The 26,941-nt window shown below is 36.4% G+C and overlaps 1 protein-coding gene across 2 annotated transcripts in view; it reads left to right on the forward strand.

Annotated features, from left to right (window-relative positions):
- tnksa (tankyrase, TRF1-interacting ankyrin-related ADP-ribose polymerase a) overlaps positions 1 to 26,941 on the forward strand; it is a 171,755-nt gene that overhangs the window by 35,128 nt on the left and 109,686 nt on the right. For both annotated transcript variants that reach the window (XM_039750375.1, XM_039750376.1), the window contains exon 3: positions 23,861 to 23,956. In XM_039750375.1, the coding sequence (XP_039606309.1) occupies positions 23,861 to 23,956 (96 nt within the window). The remainder of the gene's footprint in view (positions 1 to 23,860; positions 23,957 to 26,941) is intronic.

A 26,941-nucleotide genomic window follows, 5' to 3' on the forward strand; every position in this document is an offset into this window, starting at 1 on the left:
ATACACAACACTGGCCCTCTTAAAAGGTAACTAAAATACAGTCTATACATCATATTCATCACTTTTAACGTTCAATATGTTTGCCATGTCAATGCACTTTTTAATAACCTCAATGATTTAAATTATTGTGCATGAGTTGTCATTTAGCTGATGTAGCTGAATTTCTGTACTTGGCCAAGGGTGTCATCATTTCACAGTTTTTCCAAAATGTTGCTTACAGGTGGGTCAAGGTTTACGTAAATATATGCACATTCTCCTGTCAACTTTTCTTTTATAAATCCAGACTTTTAAGCTTCATGTGCACATATCAGGGTTCTTCCTTTGCATATGCAAGGTTTTTAAATCTCCCCTCTGGACATGGTTAATCCTGATTATTGTGGATGACAGTAAAATTTTGTTTTAAATTAAGAAAACAATGTTAAAAGTACAAACATGATATAGTAAGAACATGTAAATAATTTATAAAGTGGAGATAATAGTGCATAGGTTATCAATCTTGTTTACCATTGGTATGTATTTTCATTATTGAAATGCTACCTGAGATTGTTTTCTATATTTGTTTCTTTATCAGTACATTAAAAGTCCAAATTAGCATACAGATGTAAGGAAATGTTTTGTAAGCCATTTTGAATTTTGTGGATCTCCTTATAAATAGCTTATTGTTGTAAAACTTATAAAGATAGTCTGCTTAAGTAAATAGCATGCACAGAATTGTACATTGTCAAAAATGTATTCAACTAGGGGGCTTTGCTCGCCCACACCCGTGTTTGGTTTACTGGATATACAATTTAAAGAGATTGTTATTTTCATGGGAATTGTTACATATGCATTATTTTCACTTTTACCTTAAAAACTTTTGTAAAAACAATGCTTGTCCTTTATTTCCGGCCCCGGGCATGGTTACATCTCTTTCTCGCAGGACATATAACGCTGCTTGGGTTGTTAAGGGGGGGCGGCTGAACACACGCTAAGGAGATGCCGTTGGATCATCTACTGTCTTTCTGCAGCTGGCGAGCTGCCTGTTCTGCTTTTTGCTTGTCGTTGTTTTAAGAGCATTAAAAACAATATTTGGAATTACCTTTTCTTCAAGATCACATTGAATTTTGATTCCGTTTTTGGAGACACATTGTGACAACGCAACGTATAACTGCCCGTGAGTGAATATTGTTTCTGTTTCTCTAATAAATAATCCGACTTTTTCTGATGTTTTTTCCTGTGATTTGTTAATTGTCATAGCAAAAGCTATTCTCACAGGAAACATTTTAATACGAATGGCATATCAAGATCTCCTTTGGTGTGTAATGTTATTCGCGGAATATATACATTACCTTTCTTGTTGCCTGTTAAAATTTGCATAGCTTCTCTGTAATCATAAATATACACCTGACCGAATTGTGTTTTTTTTTAAATTAAACTTGTCGTTGCTTTAACGGTTGCGGGACCACAGATTCTCATAGCGCATGGTCCATTATTGTGTAAATCTACGTTTTGTGTATTGAATGATGTGAAGGCGAAAAGACTTTGTTTTCTGCTCTTTGCCTTTTATTTCTGACCTCGCTTTGTCCTGCTATTTTTTCAATTACACCTGGTCCTGATTATTTCTTTTTGTTTGTGCTAATGCAATCTTTACTATTTTTTTTTTTGATACTGCAGCGACTGACATAATAAAGTGTCTCAAAATTTTTACTTGAACAATTGCTGACTTTGTAACTCCAAACACAACTTTCTAGCACCCTCTCCAACCCCTCATCCCCTGGGGTCTGGACCCCCGCCTTACCGCATCAATCAATACTCTGCTATCAGTCTTCTGTGCTGTACTCCGCCCTCCCTCAATCGGACCTAACAGTCACTTAAAACAACAATAAGGCTTCAACCTGGCTGGGATGCTACAATACTTTCAAATTTTACTGCTTTCATATTCTTTACCCTTCTCTGCATGTATATTACACTATCTCCAGCGCTTTTGGGTCTCTTTTCTCTACGCTGCTTTCTTCTTTGCTTAGTCGTCGACATTTCATCTAGAACGTATTGTCCTTATACGCTTCATATGTGCTGAGAGCACAGGATCTGTGTGTGCTACGTGCCTTTACATGACTGAGTGTTTTGCTGGTCATGCTCTTATTTGATGTTGTTTGCGTCTCGCGGGTCTTTTAAGTGTCTTCCAAGATCTTCTGAGAAGATCACGTCTTGTCACCCTGCTTTTCCTTTCCAGAATTTTTTTTTTTTTTATAATAGAGAGACTAGTTTAAATCTCTATCCACGGTTACTTGAAATGAGCATTATACCCATCAAAGGTTGCATTACATGAGCTTAGATAGCCAAGAAATCTGTTACTACTCCAATGCTGTCTGGAAATCTTTCTCCATGCTTTTGCCAAACTCCTCCAGCACTTGGGCCCTTCACTTTGACCACTGCTGTTGCTGCTGCCGCCTTTTTGATTTACCAATATGGTAAAACCTTGATTATCCATCAGGGATTGGGACCAGGGCTGCGACGGATAAGAGAAAAGACAGATAACAGAACAGCTACTTTAAAAATGATATACAATAGTTAATTTAGCAAATAGTAGTATTTATTTACAAAACAAAACTATATTAACAAAATATAATATACAGTAGTTTTAACAAAATTAATTAATTCATATAATATTGTAATTACCAGCCTAATAAGAAAATATAACTCAGAGGGACTGTGGTTGTTTTATGTTTTACTTGAAGTCTTTGTTCCGTAACAAACGGTACTCTGTCTTATACTCCGTTATCTGGGTTACAGAGCACACCTCCAAAATAGTAAAATAAAGCTTTCCCTACCAATCAGTTTATCTCCTGGCGCTTATATTCTTTTTTCTCTATATCACAAACACTCCTGTTTGTTTCCTGATTCCCTACTCAAAACTTCCTTACACTGCACCTTCCTTTTCTCCTAACTTCTGCTTTCACTCATCTCGTAAGAGGTGTGTCTGCTTCTTACAGAGTAGAACCTCTTCACTCGGTCCCATCACTTATAGCATTCATTGCACCCTTTCTGATGCTGCACAATACAATATTTTGACAAAATATAATAGATTAATTATAACAAAAGAGAACATTTACGAAACAATAATATAACCAAAGTTACGTAACTGACACTGTGGTGTTGGGGAAGAACACTATGCGTTAGCACAAGTGAAAGTTGTTCCTATGTGCAAATCTCGCAGCATAATACCTAACAGTAGTAGTAAATAGGTAAGTACTGGTGCGCACAATGATTTTGTTTTTTTTTTTTTCCTGAGAGTTAATGGAGTCTGATGGTTAATTGAATGACAGATAATCAAGTTTTACTATACTACTTTGTTCAGTCTGGAGACCCTCCTACATATACCAAATGAAAGGTCTCTTCAGATCGACAACTTTGCTTTCTGATGGTGTCTATCTTTATGTGCTAAGGATGAATTTAGCACATTTTTATTAAATAATCTGTCACAGTCCTAAAGAAATTACTGTTTGCCTATTTTTTAGTAATGCACATTTTTTACAGGCCAGTTTTAGTCCATTTTTCTTTAACTTTTTTTTATAAAAAAAAAAATTAATTTTAAAATTTTAGAATATTTAAGACTGTATTTGTGAATACCACTGATTCATTTGAAAAGTGTTTTGAAAAGCTGTGTTGCTCAAAAAATAGTTGTTCAATTAAATACATTACTGATTTTTATATACTTTGTATTAAGTCATTTGTGTTAAATTAACTTCATTTAAAGTAGTTTATTGAGATAAATGGACCATAGCATAAATCCTGGCAATAATGATGCATGTCATAATGGAGTTTTAGGGAGATCGCCATTTATTGTCACTAGCAATTGTGTCCTTCATTGCCTAATAACATTTGTATCCTATAGATTTCTTGGAAGTGTCTCTGTACAGCAGCATTTGTGCTACAAAACAGGCTTGTACTTTATTTAAATGTCTCTGTGCATGTATAGAGCCGAAGATATATTTTTATGTCCTTATCACTTTTGATGGCAAGTCTAAGGACCCTTAAACAAACTGCTATTAATTTAAATACACTGTACTGTGTTGTGCAGGTTAAATATTCTGCACTCAGTCACTTCTCACACACAGGCCTAAACTGTGAATTATGAATAATCTTCTGCAGCAAGATGATATGTCTTGATTTGCAGTACTGTGCTTTTAGTATCTTTATGCGGCAAGGATGGCATCCGCACTGCTGTGTGAGCAGTGATACTTGCAGTATATGTCATTGTGAGTAAATCCACTGCCTTGCCACCTTTTAGACAGGAGATAGCAAGTAGAAATGACAAATAAATGGTGATACCAGATATTAAATAGAGTAATGTAAAGAGTACAGTTTTTGAAAAATCAGTTGGTTTACACCTTACAAGAGAATTCTAAGGAGTGACAGTTGTAACAACCAAAATGAAACTCATCTAAAAGGAGAATGCGTTTTGAAGTTACAGGTTAGCTGTGTACATGACATATGGTCTTTTTACAATCACCTTTGTTATGTTTGACAGATTGTTTTATTATGATTTGTTATGTGTGATTCAAATGAATGACACTCTGTCATGAGAGATTACAATATATGTTGGTCAGTACTTTGAATATGACTACTTGAGAGTCAGTCTCTCTTACAATTATAGAAAATGTATTTGACTATTTAAAGCATAACTTTAGGATATGGAAGAAACTAAAAGTCCAGAAGAAATTCCACCAAAATGCAAATGGAATGTGCAAGCTCCAAACAGATGGTGGATGGTCTGCTAGGAATTTCAACAACAACACTCATCACTCACAACAGTGACAAAACAATTACATTGACAATCATGTTACGTTATTTTCAAAATGTTTCCTTTTCTTTTTCATTGCTTCTTTAACACACTACTTCTCCGCCAAGTAAGCTGGTATTTTGCTAATATATATATATATATATATAAACAGCTCAGACCTGGCACTTAAAAGTTGTATTTCGCGAATATCGTATTCGTCTTTAGGCATGACAAGCGGCAGCGTGTCTATGAACATAATTTAAACTTTAGGTTTACACCGTGCTTTGTTTCCGAAGTAGCTGCACTTATGAATATGTCTGTATGCATCGAAGGTTCCCAGCTGTGCTGGTGCCATCTCGTGCTATGTCCATGGCTGTATTTAATGTTACCTTAGTCCTGGCACTTAAAACTTTCTCTCGCAGTTTCGCTGAGTTTGTGTCAAACACCACCCTGACCATCTCATCTTCCTCTCCATAAGCACAGTCCTTCACCCGTGAATATTTAGTGGCAGTTTGCTATTGGATTGCCGCTGACGGACGGCCTTATATGGGCAGGCACTAATTACAAACGCCAGCGCAGCCTGTCTATGAACTTAATTTAAAGTGTAGGTTTACATCGTGCTTTGTTTCCGAAGTAGCAGAACTCATGAATATGGTTGTATATGTCACTTGCTCGCTTCTTATTGTTTCGCTGCCTTCTCAATTATATAATGCATGTTTTCTTCAGTGCTTTTTTGAGGTCTTCCTGGTTTTCTATGTACTGCGGTTTATGTGGGAGGCGCGGATGATGTCACAAAACTCAGCCCCCACGGCGTTGAAGCTCATCTCCATTACAGTAAATGGAGAAAAACTGCTTCCAGTTATGACCATTAAGCGTAGAATTTCGATATAAAACCTGCCCAACTTTTGTAAGGAAGCTGTAAGGAATGAACCTGCCAAATTTCAGCCTTCCACCCACACGGGAAGTTGGAGAATAAGTGATGAGTGAGTGAGTGAGTGAGTGAGTGAGGGCTTTGCCTTTTATTAGTATAGACTAGCAAATACCTCGCCAAGAGGAGAAGTAGTGTGTTAAAGAAGCAATGAAAAGAAAAGGAAACATTTTGAAAATAACGTAACCTGATTGTCAATGTAATTGTTTTGTCACTGTTGTGAGTGATGAGTGTTGTTGTCATATATATATATATATATATATTTACACACACACACACACATATATACACACATATACATACATACACACACATATACTGTATACACACAAATACATATATATATATACACATATATACACACACACATATATAAACATATATATACATATACATACATATCTACATATATACACACACAGCTATTTCAGATCAGTGCAATATGCTGTTTGTTAAAACGGTTGACTCCCGCCTTACGTGCAATAACAAATCAAATCATTCAGTTGTCTTTGCTCATATGTCATTTTAGAGCTGGACGCCTGGCATCTTTTTGGCCACAGGTTCGCTTCTGTTTGCTGTGAGGTTCTGTGTTGTGGAGATTCTCAGGATGGATTGCAGGTGCTCATCAGTGACGCACTCCTGTGTGCTGTTTTGTTAGTCTTTATCACTGAAAAGAGCTTCTCACACAGATATGTGCTACCAAACATGCACAAGGTTCGAGCCGCATGTAGACGGACTTTTTGTTCATCAAAGTCACCAAAGCGCCAGTAAACTCAGTGCGCAGTGCGCCAGTTTATCAGCAAAGTGCGATTTGGGAACACCGTAGTGACGACTTGGTTTAACAGTACTTGGCAACAGGGAAAGTGGGGCAAGGTGAACTGGTGCATTTGTGTCTCCCATAAAAGCAGCTTCACTTGAAATCACTTTGTGATTGTGCACGGTTAAAACGTCCGCTGAAGTGTCAGATTCTTATTTAATTATGCTGTTTTCTGTATCTTCTGAATTGCATTCAGGTTACCCTGATGCAAGGCAGCTGAAGCGCTGCATTATGGGATCTGTAGTTTATTGTGTTACCAGCGCTTCATATACCCGGGCTTTAATAACAATAATACAGTATATAAAATGATCTCGCTGGTCGGATATAATTACACGCGGGTCGGATGTGGCCCGCGCCCTTGAGTTTGACACATATGGACTAAATAGAACTTGAAAAGATATATTTTTTAAATGTGATCGCAATTCAGATAGAGTTGACGCCAAGACTACAGCCTGCATGCCTCAATGAGTCATCCTCCCCGCTCTTACTTTTTACCGCTCATCTAATGAATACACTGAGTATGGCTTTACCAAAACAATCATTGATGGCGAATAAAGTATCCATTATTCGAGTATGTAGAGCGGGATATATATATATACAGTGGTGTGAAAAACTATTTGCCCCCTTCCTGATTTCTTATTCTTTTGCATGTTTGTCACACAAAATGTTTCTGATCATCAAACACATTTAACCATTAGTCAAATATAACACAAGTAAACACAAAATGCAGTTTTAAATGATGGTTTTATTATTTAGGGAGAAAAAAATCCAAACCTACATGGCCCTGTGTGAAAAAGTAATTGCCCCTTGTTCAAAAATAACCTAACTGTGGTGTATCACACCTGAGTTCAATTTCCGTAGCCACCCCCAGGCCTGATTACTGCCACACCTGTTTCAATCAAGAAATCACTTAAATAGGAGCTGCCTGACACAGAGAAGTAGACCAAAAGCACCTCAAAAGCTAGACATCATGCCAAGATCCAAAGAAATTCAGGAACAAATGAGAACAGAAGTAATTGAGATCTATCAGTCTGGTAAAGGTTATAAAGCCATTTCTAAAGCTTTGGGACTCCAGCGAACCACAGTGAGAGCCATTATCCACAAATGGCAAAACATGGAACAGTGGTGAACCTTCCCAGGAGTGGCCGGCCCACCAAAATTAACCCCAAGAGCGCAGAGCGACTCATCTGAGAGGTCACAAAAGACCCCAGGACAACGTCTAAAAAACTGCAGGCCTCACTTGCCTCAATTAAGGTCAGTGTTCACGACTCCACCATAAGAAAGAGACTGGGCAAAAACGGCCTGAATGGCAGATTTCCAAGACGCAAAAAACTGTTAAGCGAAAAGAACATTAGGGCTCGTCTCAATTTTGCTAAGAAACATCTCAATGATTGCCAAGACTTTTGGGAAAATACCTTGTGGACTGATGAGACAAAAGTTGAACTTTTGGAAGGCAAATGTCCCGTTACATCTGGCGTAAAAGGAACACAGCATTTCAGAAAAAGAACATCATACCAACAGTAAAATATGGTGGTGGTAGTGTGATGGTCTGGGGTTGTTTTGCTGCTTCAGGACCTGGAAGGCTTGCTGTGATAGATGGAACCATGAATTCTACTGTCTACCAAAAATCCTGAAGGAGAATGTCCGCCATCTGTTCTCAACTCAAGCTGAAGCGATCTTGGGTGCTGCAACAGGACAATGACCCAAAACACACCAGCAAATCCACCTCTGAATGGCTGAAGAAAAACAAAATGAAGACTTTGGAGTGGCCTAGTCAAAGTCCTGACCTGAATCCAATTGAGATGCTATGGCATGACCTTAAAAAGGCGGTTCATGCTAGAAAACCCTCAAATAAAGCTGAATTACAACAATTCTGCAAAGATGAGTGGGCCAAAATTCCTCCAGAGCGCTGTAAAAGACTCATTGCAAGTTATCGCAAACGCTTGATTGCAGTTATTGCTGCTAAGGGTGGCCCAACCAGTTATTAGGTTCAGGGGACAATTACTTTTCACACAGGGCCATGTAGGTTTGGATTTTTTTTTCTCCCTAAATAATAAAAACCATAATTTAAAAACTGCATTTTGTGTTTACTTGTGTTATATTTGACTAATGGTTAAATGTGTTTGATGATCAGAAACATTTTGTGTGACAAACATGCAAAAGAATAAGAAATCAGGAAGGGGGCAAATAGTTTTTCACACCACTGTATATACATATATATATATACCCGCGTATCGCAGTGGAGAAGTAGTGTGTTAAAAAAGGTAGAAAAAGAAAAGGGAACATTTAAAAAATAACGTAACATGACTGTCAATATACAGTATTGTTTTGTGAGTGTTACTGAGTGTTGCTGTCATCAAGGATTTGATTATCATTATTTCTTTCAATCAGGTTCGTATTTGTAGGATGTGTTGTGTTCAAGTTACATTCGGTGTTTGTCAATCGTTGTAAAGATGACAGGTTTCATTCATCGATTCGTTTCTTACTGCATCAATAAACAGCTCGTCTTCTTCTTTATCTGAGACCTGACACACTGCATGCACGGTTTTTTTACACTGTCTTCCTTTAGCGGGACATTGACTTTTTCCACCGTGTGCTTTGTTTCCGCAGTAGCTGGATTTATGAATATGCTTATCAGACGCTTCATATTTTTTGCTGCCTTTTCAATTGTGTAATTCGGTTTTTGTTCAGCGCTCTTTGGAACTGTTGCCTTTTATCTGTGCACTGTGTCAGTTCACGTGAGCCGCGTGTACATGCATCGAAGGTTCCCAGCTGTGCTGGTGCCATCTCGTGCTATGTCCGTGGCTGTATTTAATGTTACCTTAGTCCTGGCACTTAAAACTTTCTCTCGCAGTTTTGCTGAGTTTGTGTCAAACACCACCCTGACCATCTCATCTTCCTCTCCATAAGCACAGTCCTTCACCCGTGAATATTTACCCGCGGCAGTTTGCTATTGGATTGCTGCTGACGGATGGCCTTATATGGGCAGGCACTAAATTACAAACGCCAGCGGCAGCCCGTCTATGAACTTAATTTAAAGTGTAGGCTTACATCGCGTGCTTTGTTTCTGGTAGCAGAACTCATGAATATGGTTGTATATGTCACTTGCTTCTTATTGTTTCGTTGCCTTCTCAATTATATAATGCATGTTTTCTAAAGCGCTTTTGAGCTCTTCCTGGTTTTCTATGTACTGCGTGGATTACGTGGAGGCGTGATGATGTCACACGAAACTCCACCGCGTTGAAGCTCATCTCCATTACAGTAAATGGAGAAAAACTGCTCCAGTTATGACCATTACGCGTAGAATTTCGATATAAAACCTGCCCAACTTTTGTAAGGAAGCTGTAAGGAATGAACCTGCTAAATTTCAGCCTTCCACCCACACGGGAAGTTGGAGAATTAGTGATGAGTCAGTGAGTGAGTCAGTGAGTCAGTGAGTGAGTGAGGGCTTTGCCTTTTATTAGTGTAGATATATATATATATACATACAGTGGAACCTCGGTTTACGAGTGTTTTGCAAGATGAGCAAAAATTTTTAATAAATTTTGACTTGATAAACGAGCGATGTCTTTGCAATACGAGTAGTATGGATATTTTTTTTTCTGAGGCGTCATGTGATGATCACAACTGAGCTGATGGTTGTTCTCTCTCTCTTTCTCACTATCTCGGCTTGCTCGTCGCCTAGCGTCTCTCTCTCTTCTCTCCTTATATCGCCGCCCATAGTGCCTCTCTCTCTCTATCTGGCTCGCTCGCTTGCCAGTGTCTCTCTCCCTCTCTCTCTCTCTCTCTCTCTCTCTCCTTATCTGCTTGCTCGGCGCTCTTGCTCTCTCTCTCCCTTTTTGGGCCCCTCGCCCAGCGCTCCCCCCTCTCTCACCTTTCTCACCCCCCCCGTTTAAAACAAAAATCCTTTTTCCCCCGGGAAAACCGCATTCCCCTTTTCCATGTGACTGGGGTGACTTAGGGGTATGGGAAAAAACTGTCCTCCTGGCAGCGCCCCCTTTGGCCCCATGGTATCCACAGGGGTGTGCATAAAACCCAATTTTGGGGTGCCTGCTGGTTTTGATCTCCATACTGCAGGGGGGGTCCACCGCCGGGTTGGGGGATTCCGGGGTGAAGGGGCCATACACCACAGTATATATATGTATGTATATGTGAATGTATATATATATATGTGTGTGTGTGTGTGTTTGTGTGTATATATATATGTGTATATATATATATATATATATTTTATTATATATATATATATGTATATATATTATATTTATATATGTGTATATATATATATATGTAATTATTATATGTGTATATCATGTATTGTGATATATTTATTATATGTTAGCTTTATTAAATTGTATATATATTATATATTATATTGTTTTTTAATAGTTATTGTATTTTATGAAAAATGTATATTTTATTTATATGTATATGTGTATATATATGTTTTATAATATGTTTTAAATTTTTATATATATTATATTTTTATATATTTTGTGTGTGTGTTTTATATACAGTATGTGTTTTATATGTATATGTATATATATTTGTGTATATGTTTTTATATGTATGTATAGATGTGTTTTTATATATATATTTTATATATATATTTTTTATGTATATATGTTTATATATGTGTTCGTGTGTGTGTGTTTATATATATATATATATATATATATATATATATATATATATATATATATATATATATTATATATATATATTTATATATTAAAAATAGTTAAAACAAACACCATGACAAAAATTTTTTTTTTACCCCCCCCAAAAAAAAAATTAAAAAAAAAAACCCCTTTCAATCCAAAAAATTTTTTACGTATTTTTAAAATGTTTCTTTTTTTCTTTTAAAAATCCCCCTTTTTTCTGCAAAAAAAAAAAAAAAAAAAAAAAAAAAAAAAAAAAAAAAAATTTTAAAAAAAAAAAAAAAAAGGGGGGGGAAAAAAAAAAAAAAAAAAAAATTTTTTTTTTTTTTTGGGGGGGGGGGGAAAAAAAAAAAAAGTTTTTTTTTTTTTAAAAAAAAAAAAAAAATTTTTTTTTTAAAAAAAAATTTGGGGGGGGAAAAAAAAAAAATTTTTTTTTTTTTTTTAAAAAAAAAAAAAAAATTTTTGAAAAAAAAAAAAAAAAATAATTTAAAAATTAAAAATTATAAAATAATAATAAAAATTTTAATAATAATAATATTTTAAATTATTATAATATAATATTTTTTTTTTAAAATTAAAAAAATGTTTTGTTTTTTGGGGATTTACATGAAATAACACCCTTTAGTCAAAGTTTAAACTGTGCTCCATGAAAAGACAGAGATGGCAGTTCTTTCTCACAATTAAAAATGCAAACATATCTTCTCTTCAAAGGAGCACACGTCAGAGAACAGAGAATGTCAGAGAGGGAGAGAGAGAGAGAGAGTGTGACAGAAAAAAACAATCAAAAAATCAATACGTGCTGTTGGCTTTTTAAGTATGCACCCTTGATAAAGCAGCATAAAGAATGGAGCAATGTGAAGGTAGTCTTTCAGCATTTTTTACACCCTCTGTGCAAATGGCTCCTCTGCTCACACCCCCTCCGTCAGGCACAGACCATGTCAGAGAGAGTGAGAGAGACCGAGAAAAGCAAACAATCAAGCATGCACCGCTCGGGAAGCACATCGTATATCATTGAGGAGTTTTATTTATCGTAATACATGCTCTGATTGGGTAGCTTCTAAGCCATCCGTAATAGCGTCCTTGTATGAAATCAACTGGGCAAACAAACTGAGGAAGCATGTACTTTAAATTAAAAGACCCATTGTCCACAGAAATCTGCGAACCCCTGAAAAATCTGTGATATATATTTAGATATGCTTACATTTAAAATACGCGATGGAGTGAAGCTGCGATAGTCGAAGCGTGATAGAGCGAGGGATCACTGTATATGTATATATATATGTATTTATGTATATTTATATGTATATATATATATATATAAAATCTATATATATATATATATATATATACATATATATATATATATATATATATATTCTATATATATATATATATATATTCTATATATATATATATATATATTCTATATATAATCTATATATATATACCGGTATATCTATACTAATAAAAGGCAATTCCCTCACTCACTCACTCACTCATCACTAATTCTCCAACTTCCCGTGTAGGTAGAAGGCTGAAATTTGGCAGGCTTATTTCTTACAGCTTACTTATAAAAGTTAAGCAGGTTTCATTTCGATATTCTACACGTAGCGGTCATAACGGTCGACAACATCCGCCATGTTGAACTTTCTTATTTACGGCCCCATCTTCACGAAATTTGGTAGGCGGCTTCCCTACGCTATCTGAAACCAAAGTACGTACTTATTTCGGTGGTTGTTGCCATTGGCGGCCACCATATTGAACTTTTCAACGGTCTTTGTTACTTATGGGCCCATCTTCAAGAAATTTGGTATGTGGGTTCCCAACGCTAACTGAATCCTACTTACGTACATATATACGTCCATAGCCTGCAGCTCGGTCACCGTGTGAGGCTGGCGTTGTGTCCCCATCCTAATGCCTCCCACGTTGTTGGCTGCCTGCCTATATAAGGCCGTCCGTCGCTTCAGTCTCTACATTCCCTTCCTTGCTTCGCCGCGGTATTCACGTCTCCCTGCTGATAACTACAGACTTTTTATTTAATCCACGGCTTCTTCACTGTTTTATTGTTCGTTTATTACGATTATAGTTATTGTGTAGGTATTTTAGACTTACTTTACATTTTTCAGGTACCCATTTCCTTTATCATTCCAACCGTACCCCCATTAACATGTCTATCGAGGTGATCACCATTGATCAAAGAACTGTCTCTTACCGAGTGGTTTCCATGCCCGGAGATGGCACCTACCTTTTCCATTCTCTTTGTTACATATTGCACGGCCATATCAGTCTCACTCCTGATATCCGGAGGAACATTGTGTCTTATGTATTGAATGACTGGGACAGGTTCAAGGTGTGGACTGATGACGGTACAGGAGATAATTATATTACACAGGAGCACTATAAGAGTGAAATGCTTAAGCCCTTCACCTATGCATCTGCATGTGAGTTGAAGGCTGCCGGTGAATTGTTCGGTTGTCGCTTTCAAGTGTACCAAAATGGGCAAATATTTTACACCTTTCGACAACCGCCCATGCCTCTTAAACATCTTAGATTGACAGGTGACGATTTCACTTTGATGTTTATGAATGTTTAAACTCTCAAAAGCTGGATGTGAAGTTATCTATGAAACCGGTTGTATACTTACAACGCTTGACCGATGCCGAATGTCTCTTCAACACAAGTCCTACACTTACTGTCGTAATTGAAACAAACCATGAAACTCACACCGATTATGACAGCAGCAGTCCAAGCTGTGAGATTTGAAACAAGATTACTGTTCACATGGCCAACTGTATGTTGCATTCTCAAGAGTAAGCTCAGCGCACAGCTTGGTCATATTACAACTGGAGGGCCAAACTGACAATGTGGTATACAAAGAGATCCTTAATAAATAATTATTGGTATATTTTCCCTCAGTTTAAAAAGGTTTAATTTTCTTAATAAAAATTTTAAGGCCCTTTTCGCCTTCAGAACTGCCTTAATTCTAAGTGGCATTGATTCAGAAAGGTGCTGAAAGCATTCTTTAGAAATGTTGGCCCATATTGAAAGGATAGCATTTTGCAGTTGATGAAGATTTGTGGGATGCACATCCGGGGCATGAAGCTCCCGTTCCACCACATCCCAAAGATGCTCTATTGGGTTGAGATCTGGTGACTGTGGGGGCCATTTTAGTACAGTGAACTCATTGTCATGTTCAAGAAACCAATTTGAAATGATTCAAGCTTTGTGACATGGTGCATTATCCTGCTGGAAGTAGCCATCGGAAGATGGGTACATGGTGGTCATGAAGGGATGGACATGGTCAGAAACAATGCTCAGGTAGCCCATGGCATTTAAACGATGCCCAATTGACACTAAGGGGCCTAAAGTGTGCCAAGAAAACACCCCCCACACCATTACACCACCACCACCAGCCTGCACAGTGGTAACAAGGCATGATGGATCCATGTTCTCATTCTGTTTACGCCAAATTCTGACTCTACCATTTGAATGTCTCAACAGAAATCGAGACTCATCAGACCAGGCAACATTTTTCCAGTCTTCAACTGTCCAATTTTGCTGAGCTCGTGCAAATTGTTGCCTCTTTTTCCTATTTGTTCTGGAGATGAGTGGTACCCGGTGGGGTCTTCTGCTGTTGTAGCCCATCCGCCTCAAGGTTGTGCGTGTTGTGGCTTCACAAATGCTTTGCTGCATACCTCGGTTTGTTTCAGTCAAAGTTGCTCTTCTGTCAGCTTGAATCAGTCGGCCCATTCTCCTCTGACCTCTAGCATCAACAAGGCATTTTCACCCACAGGACTGCCGCATACTGGATGTTTTTCCCTTTTCACACCATTCTTTGTAAACCCTAGAAGTGGTTGTGCGTGAAAATCCCAGTAACTGAGCATATTGTGAAATACTCAGACCGGCCCGTCTGGCACCAACAACCATGCCACGCTCAAAATTGCTTAAATCACCTTTCTTTCCCATTCTGCCATTCAGTTTGGAGTTCAGGAGATTGTCTTGACCAGGACCACACTCCTAAATGCATTGAAGCAACTTCCATGTGATTGGTTGATTAGATAATTGCATTAATGAGAAATTGAACAGGTGTTCCTAATAATCCTTTTGGTGAGTGTATATATATGTATATATTTATGTATATATGTGTAAGTATGTTTGTATATCTATACTAATAAAAGGCAAAGCCCTGACTGACTGACTGACTGACTCACTCACTCACTCACTGACTCACTCATCACTAATTCTCCAACATCCCGTGTAGGTGGAAGGCTGAAATTTGGCTGGCTCATTTCTTACATCTTACTTACAAAAGTTAGGCAGGTTTCATTTCGAAATTCTACGCGTAATGCTCATAATTGGAACCTACTTTCGTCCATATACTGTATATGGCCATAGCCTGCAGCTCGGTCACCGTGTGAGGTGGAGTTGTGTCTTGCATCATCATGCCTCCCATGTAATTGAGTGCCTGCCCATATAAGGTAAATATTTGCGAGTGAAGGACTGTGCTTAGCATATTCATAAGTGCAGCTACTGCGGAACCCTCCCTCATTGAAAGTGCGAGAGAAACTTTTAAGTGCCGGGTCTGAGCTAAATTTAAATAAAGCTGTGAACATCGCAAGATCACACAAGATATTCGCGAGATACAAGTTTAATGAGAAAACGCAGGGTATAAAGCCTCGATGCTAAAGACCTGGCGAAGTCATGCCTTCTCTGCTGGCCTAAAAAAAATATCTTAATCACAAACTGATGTTAATAATATTTTGTCCAAGAATACTTATTAAATAATTCCAAATAGTCTGTCCGCTTCCTTTCATAGCTTTTCTGATGGTTGTACTGCTTTCAGACATGTATTTTCATATTAAAGCATTTATCCAATCACATTTCAGCCATCATTTGTTGCCAGGCAGAGAGGACTTCACAATCCGTTCTGCAGGCCCTCTAACACAGAATAAATGTCGATTAAACTGTTGCTTCAACCAATCAGATTTTGAGTTGGTGTCAGTAGGGCCCTCTAGCAGGCGTGCAGCAACGTCACCGTATTCAGACCCATTGATTGGATAGAAGCCGATATGAGGAACTCTGCGAGGCCACTGAACGCACCGCAGGCGCTCCGAGCACAAGATCCTCGCGCGCAGTACCGCCAACTCCATGGCTGGATTCTGGACAATATTATACAAGACCATGAAAAACTGATGTTTGTCACGCTCCTCGATCCCCAGACGTTTCGGGAATACAAGAAAAATTTCCCGCATGCAGCCTTCTCCAGTTTAACACAAGAGCCACGGAGCAGTTTTTGATCTGTCTCGGCTAAAAAGAGAAATGACTGTAATATATGCTATGGATGATTTTGCAAGAATATCTCCCACTGATCTCCTTGACTTCCTTCATCAGAAAAATCAGAATGAGAGCATGGGGCAGCTGTTCACATTGGTATGTTTAGCAGTGACCATTCCCGTGTACACTGCTTCTGTCGAGCGGACGTTTTCAGCCCGAAAGCGAATTAAAACTTATGCCAGAAATACGACAGGGCAGGTTCGACTTTCAGCATTACCTTCGATGGCGATTGAAAGGGACTTTTTGATGGAACTGAAGTGTACGGATAATCTGTACAACAGAGTAATTGAACTGTTTTTGAGGAAAGAGAGGAGGATGGATTTTGTTTACAAATAATCTGAATTTTTGATGAGTAAAATGTTGCGATTTTCCTAAATAATATTGCAAGTTTATGAGTTATTATTGATGTTTTTTATGTGTGTCGTAGCTGTAGCTGCAGTAGAAAGGAACTTGTTCACTCCTGGTTTGTCTGCGATGCAGCGGCTGTTTATACTGTATTTCTGCATATTAAGATGGTTTTTATAACCATAAATTAGTTTTTGAGGGGTGGGTTGATTCAGACAGAGCACTTCTGAAGGCCTAGGTGTGAGATGCACGGTCAGCCACTGGACCAGATGATACGTAAATTTGATGAGCATTACAAACCGAAAATAAACAAAACTGTAGAGAGGTTCAGATTATACTTCTCCCAGTGCATCTCTCTAAATCCTCCGTGCGGGAACATTATCATAAGGTTTTACAATCTTATTGTTACACCTTCTACGTGCACCGAACTGTCCTTATTACGAAGTCTTCCTTGCTTTACCGCTGGCTGCTTCTTTCCATTCACTTTCCTAGCTCTTTATTTAAACAGTTTTCCTTCTCACTTTTCCGATCCTTCGCTGTCTTCTCTCTTTTTGTTCAAAATACGCGCCTCCTTGCCTTTTTACAGTCAGCTCCCCTTTTGTCACACCATGGTACATTTAGCACAAGTTAATACCGGTAATGCCTGTTAAACATCTTACATTCACGAGTAGTGATTTGCGTAGTGAACACTTTGATGAATGAAACCTGTTATCTTTACAACGGTTGACAAACACGGAATGTAACTTCATAACAACACGTCCTCCAAATACGAACCTGATTGAAAGAAATAATGATAATCAAATCCTTGATGACAGCAACACTCATAACAGTGACAAAACAATTACATTGACAATCAGGTTATGTTATTTTTAAAATGTTTCCTTTTCTTTTTCATAACTTGTTTAACACACTACTTCTCCACTCCGAAACGCGGGTATTTTGCTAGTGTGTGTGTGTGTGTGTGTATATATATATATATATATATATATATATATATATATATATATATATATATATATATATATATATATATATATTAAATATAATATATATATATATATATATATATAAAATATAATATATATAGTTTTAGGTTGCTCACCTAGAAGCAGTCCTCTGTGGAAGAAGAGGAAAGAGTGGTTATAAAAAGTGATGCGATTAAAGCCATCATGGAAAAATGGAATGAGTGCCAGGATTTTTTCGAGAAGAACCACCCAAACAAAGCGGTTACGAACAGGGTGATAAACATGTTAAACGACAATGTTGTCTCTCATTTCCGAAAAATTTTAATGCGTAGGAAAAGGCAAGTCGCATTAGACCGCTATTTCGCAAAGTCTGATCCACCAGCTAAACAGCTAAAAACACCAGAAACTCAAGAAGTCACAACAGAGAAAAAACCTGAAGGAGAACATCCCTCCATCGCGGAGCCAGACTCTCCCTCAAAACTGTAACCTCATCTCCACCCAGTTCCTCCTCACTTCCTTCATGCCAGAACTCAACTCATGCAAGGTTAGTTTTCTTGGTAGTTTATGGTTAGTTTTTGTATTATAGATTTTTCAGTTGTTCCATTCGTAGTGTGAATTGTTGCAATGTAACTTTTCTTGGTTGTTTGTGAAATTACGGATTTTTCAAATGGGTTCATTTTTTCCCTGTGCTTAAAACTCATTAAAAAAAAAAAATATTCACAGCGAGTGGTTCGTAGCGTGAATTGTTGCAATGTTAGTTTTCTTGGTGGTTTATTAAATTATGGATTTTTCAAATGTTCATTTTTTCCATGTGCTTAAACTCATTAATTAAAGTGTTTACAGCGAGCGGTTCGTAAGGCTATAGTGCAAACTCTTGCAATGTTAGATTTCTTTGTTGTTCAAGGTTTTTTCAGTGTTATTCAATGTTTTTACCTTTAGTGTACTATTACGCTGTGCGTTCTATGGTATAATTAACTATATTTGTGCTTAAAAATCTTTTAAAAAATATATTTATATTTGCATACAGTTCGTATGGTCTTGAACGGATTAATTGTATTTACGTACAATCCTATGGGGGAAATGACTTCAGGTCACGACCAAATCGGGTTTACGGCCAGAGTTTTGGAACGAATTACGGTCGTGACCCGAGGTTCCACTGTACAAGAATTTGTTTAAGGTGAAATAAAGAACAAAAAAAAGTCATTTTGTTTTGGCAACAGTTCGTAGTAATTCTAATAATTAAAGTCAGCATCTCCACTGGCAAACTAATAAAGTTGTAGGCATTCTTATACACACCTACTCCAAATCAGAGTAACAGGAGACGAGAGCCTGTCCTGTCAGTACTAGACACAATGCGGGGAAAGGGCCAGGTGTTTGTCCATCACATTGTCCACTCATGCACACATCCACTCTCTCTCTCTGGAACTATTTAACCCAACCTACAAGGATTTAGGATTTTGGAGGAAAACTGGAGTACCCAGGAGAAAAAAAAAATCACATTTATATCATGTAAATTATACAGGGGCAATAAGGTGCTGAGTTTGAACCGAGTATGCCACATCTGTAAAATGGCAGTGTCAATTAGTCTGTACTATGGTGCCTCCTAAGCTATATTAACTATTTTCAATAAATACCTCACATTTCTTAAATTAATGAAATTTATACTTGCAGCCTTAAGCTGGCTGCTAAACTGCCCTCATGCTGCTCGAAATTATATTGTAACAGGAAAAACAGTGTGATATGGATGAAAAACACGAAAATACTTAATAGCATATTTTATTTTATATTTTTTACATTTTTTTTTTTGTAAGAGTGGATTTTTGGCTAAATATCATTGGTAATTTCTACATATTCTTCTTTTGACTGCTGCTGTTAGGGGTTGCCACAGCAGATCATCTTGTTTCATATCTTCTTGTCCTGTACATCTTGCTCTTACACCCATCACCTGCATGTTCTCTCTCACCACATCCATAAATCTCTCTTAGACCTTCCTCTTGCCTGGCAGCTCTATCTTTAACATCCTTCTCACAATATACCCAGAATCTCTACTCTGCACATGTCCTAACCAACACAATCTCGCCTCTCTGAATTTGTCTCCCAACCGTCCAAACTGATTTGACACTCTAATATACTCATTTCTAATCCTGTCCATCCTCATCACACCCAATGCAAATCTTAGCATCTTTAACTCTGCCACCTCCAGCTCTGTCTCCTGCTTTCTGGTTATTGCCCATTGTCTCCAGCCCATATAACATAGTTGGCCTCACTACTGAGTTGTAGACCTGCCCTTTTTCTCTATCTGATACCCATCTGTCACAAATTACTCCTGACACTCTTCTCCACCCATTCCAACCTGCCTGCACTCTTTTTCACCTCTCTTCCACAATTACTGTTATTCTGTACTGTTGATCCCAAGTATTTAAACTCATCCACCTTTGTCAACTCTACTCCCTGCATTCTCACCATTCCACTGACCTTCCTCTCTTTCTCACACATGTATTCCGTTTTGTTCCTACTGACCTTCATTCCTCTCCTCTGTAGAGCATATCTCCACCTCTTCAGTATCTCCTCGACCTGCTCCCTACTCTTGGTACACATCACAATGCCATCCACAAACATCATAGTCCACAGGGACTCCTGTCTAATCTCTTCTGTCAACTTGTCCATCACCATTGCAAATAAGAAAGGGCTCAAAGCCAATCCCTGATGTAATCCCACCTCCATGTTGAATGAATACGTCACTCCTACCGCATACCTCACCACAGTCGCACTTCCCTCGTACATATCCTGTACAATACTTAAATACTTCTCTGCTTTTCTTCTTGGAAATCTCTACATCGTCGTCATCATCATAATAATAGTTCATTACATTTATATAATGCTTTTCTCACTATTCAAAATGCTACCAAATATTGAGGACCTGTGATGCAAACCCATGATCACCTTACTGTGAGGCAGTAGCATTATCAGTGTGCCACCTACAAAATTAAAAAGCTAAAACAACAGAAATAACAGACGATTTCCAAAACTGGACGATAATGTTATATACTCAACATATTAAGAGCTTTAAACATCAGATAGAATAAGTTGTGACTGTGAAAAACAACTGAATTATAAATGTGATTAGTGATTTTTCAACTGTGGGTTTTCACCCATACCACCACATGTTAAATTTAAGGGGGTATTTTTCCCCAATTCCAACAATGAATTTCAAGCCTTGACTGATACAAAATGAATAATACTAGTTATAGAAAATAAAGGTCTATGTATTCATTTAAGCTATAATAGTTTCAGTAATTTAATTAAACCATCCCTGAATGTAGCCTGCAAATATATGTTTTTAAACAACAATTAGGCTCAGAACTGTACAGGTTAGTAGTGACTTGTTTTAAGGGGATACTTCTGCTACTCTGCTTACATTGCTTTTCTCCTCCTCTTGGTGTGCTTTGTTTTCCTCAGTTCGATTCATTTCTATATCTTTGTTCATAACACCTAAACGGTTTAGCACAATCCTAGACAAAGAAAATTTATGGATGTGTCTTCAAAAGAAAAATACGAAGGTTCCTTCAAGCCTAACTGTGATATACAGCATCTAAATGCATTATTGAAATAAATGTGCTTTATTTTATTTTGCAAGTATAATCTTTGTGTAGTTCCCAACAATGTAAAAATGGATACTGAATCAATCACTAATTTAAACAAGTTAGAAAATGTAAGGATGGTAGCAGTTATATACAATATAAACTACAAGGTGGTCCAGATGTAATTATGCAGATCCAGATCATCTGGATGACTTTGATTTATGTGAGGACGATTCCAGTTCGGCGCAAAGACGATTCTTCATGTCGTCAGTTCGCATACTTCTCGATGGTCCGGGATTTTTCGGGTGATTTTCTATCTAATAAACTTAATAAGTTATAATGTAATGAAAATTGCATAATTAGATCTGGACCGCCCTATACATGCTTTCGTAGGGTAGAGGAAAATGTTTTTAAGAGAATTTTACAATATAATTTAGTTATTTATTAAATAACTTATTTTGTTTTTTTATCGTAGCTGAAATGGCTTTCATAGACCCAGATTCCAGCTCAAGTTAGTTTTTTTTTTTTTTTTGGGTAATGTTAGTTATGGGAGGTTTAGGGCTAGTTATAGTTACTATTTCTTAAACATAAAATTTTTGAAAGTGAGCAATGGAGACTTCAAAATAGAAGTCTGAAGCTGAGATTGTTGGCTCTGATGACCACGGTGGATCACTGGTCATTCTGATACTTAACTGATAATTTAGATTATCAGAAAAACATTGTATTATCATAATCTTTAGATAATCTAGCTTTTTTTGTGTTTAACATATAGACTTTTTCCTTGCTTATATTTTATTTATGTATTTTTTTTTTACTTATGAAAATCATTTAACTTGCATGATTTCACTTGAAGCAGCAGTGGAAATAATTAGGTGCATTAAAAGATTTCATGCAAGCTTCTGATAAGGTAACTTGTTTCTTGCCATTCATATGAGTATGGTTGAGTTTCATTACCCTGTATTGAGGAAAATATCCAAAATGCTCAAGTTGTAAATAAACTCTCTCGAGGTAAACTTAAAAAATTAGATTAACCACTGATTGAGCTCACACAGAGTCTTTCTTGATTATACAGTAAGTTTGATTTCAGAATATTTTCCAGTGCTTTTAAATGGGACATTAAATATTGTGCAGAGAGATCTATTTGTTAAAATTCAACAAAAATTGACCTTTCCCTACAAACTTCATTGAAGATTACAAATTTAAACGCAATCAGTACACAGAAAGCAGAGTTGTTTCATAGGGATTGAGAGACAGATAAACGGACATGATGGTGACAGTATGTGCTTCATGCATTTTATGTAAATGCATCTGAAAAAATGTAACATTAAAAGCTGCAATAACAATTGGCTGTGACATAGCAACATTTTTGAAATGTTATCTACATGAACCTTTGCATTTGATTAGTGGTATGGTTGTCTTTATTTGTTTATTTAAAATTTTTGAGATACTTTGTTTAATCTCTGTACACTAATGTTTATGTTTTGGGGGTTTTTAGAATAAGTAGTGTTTTCTATCCCATCATTTTCTTTATTTTCTGTTGCAGATTTTCCCAGGATCCCAGAATTACCATGCCACGTATATTGTTTAGCTTAAAATATAGATTATTTTTGGCAATGCCTATTTGATTTTAAATAATTAGAATTTGTTTGTGTGTGTGTTTTTTTGCCACCCACACTTAAAAATATTGAAATGTGGTCAAAAGTGGCTAAGGATATCTCACTGCTACATTCTTGATAGTTAGCTGGTGAAGTGAAAAGGAGAACTCAGTGCTATACATGTGGAAATATGTTGGGTGGAAGTAGAGATGGGAAATACAGATTATTGGCAGTTATGTTTTCGAGTATGTGATTATCCTGAATGCACCATTGACAATGAAGAATGGCTACTTTTTTGTCAAGACAATACTGCATAGTAGCAGACTATAAGTTTTTGTAGACCTGGTTAGAATTCTGTTTTGAGAGGTGTGGTTTTGGGTGACAGGTGATACCATATTATAGCTTTCAGGCCCTATTTTTATTTATTTATTTATTTTTTGCTTTGAAGCAGCACTCCGATTGCATGTGCCGTTTCTTAATAGGGAGTCAAAGCAGCTAAGAAAAGCATGTAGCAGCAGGCACACTCTCCTAGCTCAGCTGCAGGTGTGCAGCATCTGATTGCTAATAGAGGATATAACATTTTTTTCCTATTTTTTTCACCTTTGGAAATTAATGAAACTAAGAACAGTGAAAAGTTATCTGATAATTTAATCTCATAAAGAATTCTGTCTTCTGCCTTTCTTTGCTTCCATCATCTGTATCAAGGAGCTTTTTGCTGCAGTGCTTGCCTCATCTCACTCCCTCCCCTTTTCTTTAAATCTTGTGTTTCTGTGCAATGTGTTTTTATGCCTACACCATGCCTAGGAGAGTTTTACCAGCGAGCAGCATTTGCATCACTGAGATAAGGTATTGCTTGTGTTTTCCTTGCACAGTTTTGCTGCAACATGGAGCTGATCCGAACATTCGCAACACAGATGGGAAGTCTGCTTTGGATCTGGCTGATCCCTCAGCAAAAGCAGTCCTTACTGGTAAGTGCTTTTTAGCTTGTGTCATAATTGGTTAATTTTTTCTTAAGTTTATAGTTGTTCAGTGTTTCTAAATACAATTCTGTTAGAGTGGATTTTTCCTGTGAGAACCTTTCAAAATGGTATGCCCAGTTTTCTTTTGTAATCTACTTCTGCCATAACATTAAATAACATGACAATGTAAATACTCCTTATTTGTTTCATCCATTGCTACTGGTTGTTTAAAAAATGTTTTATAGAATTAATGAAAGACAAATTGAAAATTAATTTTTGTATATATACCCAGATAAACATTAGGTCAATTTGATCAAAATCAAAGTGGTAATAAATGGCCAAATTTGATCATGCTCTTACTACTAAAAGAATAGTTTAACAGGTGGTTATCTGTGATTGAGGTATTACTCCTGTTTGTTGCTAAAGTCTAAGCTGTCATACTTTTTCCTTACAAATAATGTATATTTAACTCTCTGTTGTACAGCACTCTCTCAAGTCTGTTTGATAGTGAATTAAATCACTGGTAACTGCTTGGACAGATTATTATGATAAATATATGTAATTTGTGCTGACATTATTAACATGGCTGTGGAATAGGTCATTTAATATGGAAAAGAATGTCAACATATTTTTGAAGATGCTGACATACATTTTCATGAAGTTTTTTTTATTAAAATATACTTTGTTTTAAATTGGTGGTGCTCAGTGACTTGTAAATATTCACTTTAAGGATATCTTAGCAAAAAGCAAAGCAGAACCATCTTTATTTTTTTAAAAACAACACTAATCACTGCTGTCAGTGAAAGTAAATTGTGCATTTTAAACTATGTTCATGCTGTCAGAAAACATTTATGCTATATCTTTTTGATAGAAGTAATTATGACATTTTATGCAGTGAGCAATGCTTAACAACAGTAAGGCTCTAATAATGGAATAATATGTGCTACATCGTCTTTTCAGTAGAAATTTGTTACTTTAAGGTGCAAATTTAATCTAGACTTGCTAATTAAATCAAGCATTTTGAAACAGTAACTTATAGCTTGCCATCTTAAATAGGTCACTTATCAATGGCAAAGAACAAAAATATTGATTATACAAACCTAAAGTAGTGTTGTTGGTAGGGGTATAAGGACACTGAATTAAAAGTCTCTTGGGGCCACAGCATCCATATATGCGATGCATTTAGATTTTGGGAATTGTGCTTAGCATGCTGCACCTTGAGTTAGTAAGAATATATTATACTCTCACAGCACTTCTTATTTAAATATTTTGCTTTTATTATTTTAGCCTAGTATAAATAAAGTATCATTGTCAAAAGCCATTGGATCTTATTCTTAAATTGTTACTTGGTGCTATTTTCTGAAAAATCATAGCTGTACATGTCATGATTTGGAAGCTGCTTGGTGCTTCTGGTGATACAAAATAACAAATGGAAAATGAGACTTATATAAGTTTTTTATTTCAAACTTGCCATCATTGTTTTGTGAAGAAATCATACATCTTTAACTGTCTGATTTGTTATTGAATCAAGGCTGTTTATGAAAAATTATTTGTACAGATGTGTTTTACTACACTAAGAAATCAGCATGCATACTTTTAAGGTTAGAACCACATTCTTTAATAGCTTTTTATAAGTTTCATAAATTTAAACACATTGTGTTTTTTTCCACATCATGTCAACTCTTTTTTTAATGTAAATAACAGAATTTGTATGTTTTTAATAGTTACAATTCACATTAACAGCTAAATCACAATACAAAGTCAATCTTTATATAGTTGCTTTTCAATTACAATTAAAAATCTACATATTTTTGAGATAATGCAAATAACTATTTTATTGTGCCTTAGCTTTGTGAAGTTTAGAGACAGATGCTATATTTCAGAAGAGCCATAGTGTATAATTTTACATCCAGCTATTAGAACCGCTCCTTACATTCTCATCTTAATTTTTCTATTTTAATGATGTCAGCACATGTTTGTGTTATAAAGCATTTAATCCAAAATGCTTTTTTTAATTTTTTTGCTAGAAAAAGTGGCTGGTATGTATATTTCTTTCAGGTTAGCACACTTGGTCTCCAGCACAAGTTTATGTGTGCGTCAAAGTTTAGTCGGTAGGTTGGAAGATTGTTTGAAAATCTGAGTACACTACAGAGTACACTGCATTTCTGTCTAAGTTCCTTTTCACAACTATTTGTACTTAGTTAATACAACAACCTTTATTCTTTTATGAGCTGAATAGTTACTGCACTTGTTCAGTTTTACTTCACCTTTTCTTGTCTTAACATTTCTTATTGTACTTCATTGTTTTTTTTTATTTATTTATTTTTAAATGCACGTTAATTTGGACTGGGTAATGTAATGTGACACACAGTTAACATTGCAGTGTTGTAAGGGCACGGACTAAATGGGTAATAAATACAATACAGAATAAATATGACTCTGTTCATTTCAGTGGCCCACAATATCATTCACTTTCAAAATTGTAAAACGTTTTTTCTGGTGCTGTCTTGGGGTATGATTGAACCAGAATGTCAGGATGCGTGTTGTATTTATGTAAGTTTGATAATGGTGGCTTTGAAGAAAGCCTCGCAGAGTGAGTATACGTAATTATGATGCATTTTTACAGTCTACAGAGCTTTTAGATGGTATTTTTTGAGGGTGTTTAGGTAATTATCAGGTGTATAAATAAAACCATAAGGAAGAAGGGTAATCTGTTCTATCTTGAACACATTAATCTTGTGACATCCTGGTTTATATCATACCAGCTTTTTCTTATTCATTTGGCTGTAACCACTTGTTTCTGAAGTGTGGCATCTCTGGCTGCATTACTAACAAATTGCAGTCCCTAAAGGGCTTGATTTAAATAATTGCTGAATGCCATTTTAGATGATTGTATTTTTTTTTTTTTTTGCTCCAGTGTCAGTTAACAGTTTTCTGTACACTTAAAAAATGTTAATGTATCAATGACAATTTTGTTATTATCAAAAGGAATTT

Source organism: Polypterus senegalus, chromosome 4 (genome assembly GCF_016835505.1).
Source record: "Polypterus senegalus isolate Bchr_013 chromosome 4, ASM1683550v1, whole genome shotgun sequence".
NCBI classification, from domain to species: Eukaryota; Metazoa; Chordata; class Cladistia; order Polypteriformes; family Polypteridae; genus Polypterus; species Polypterus senegalus.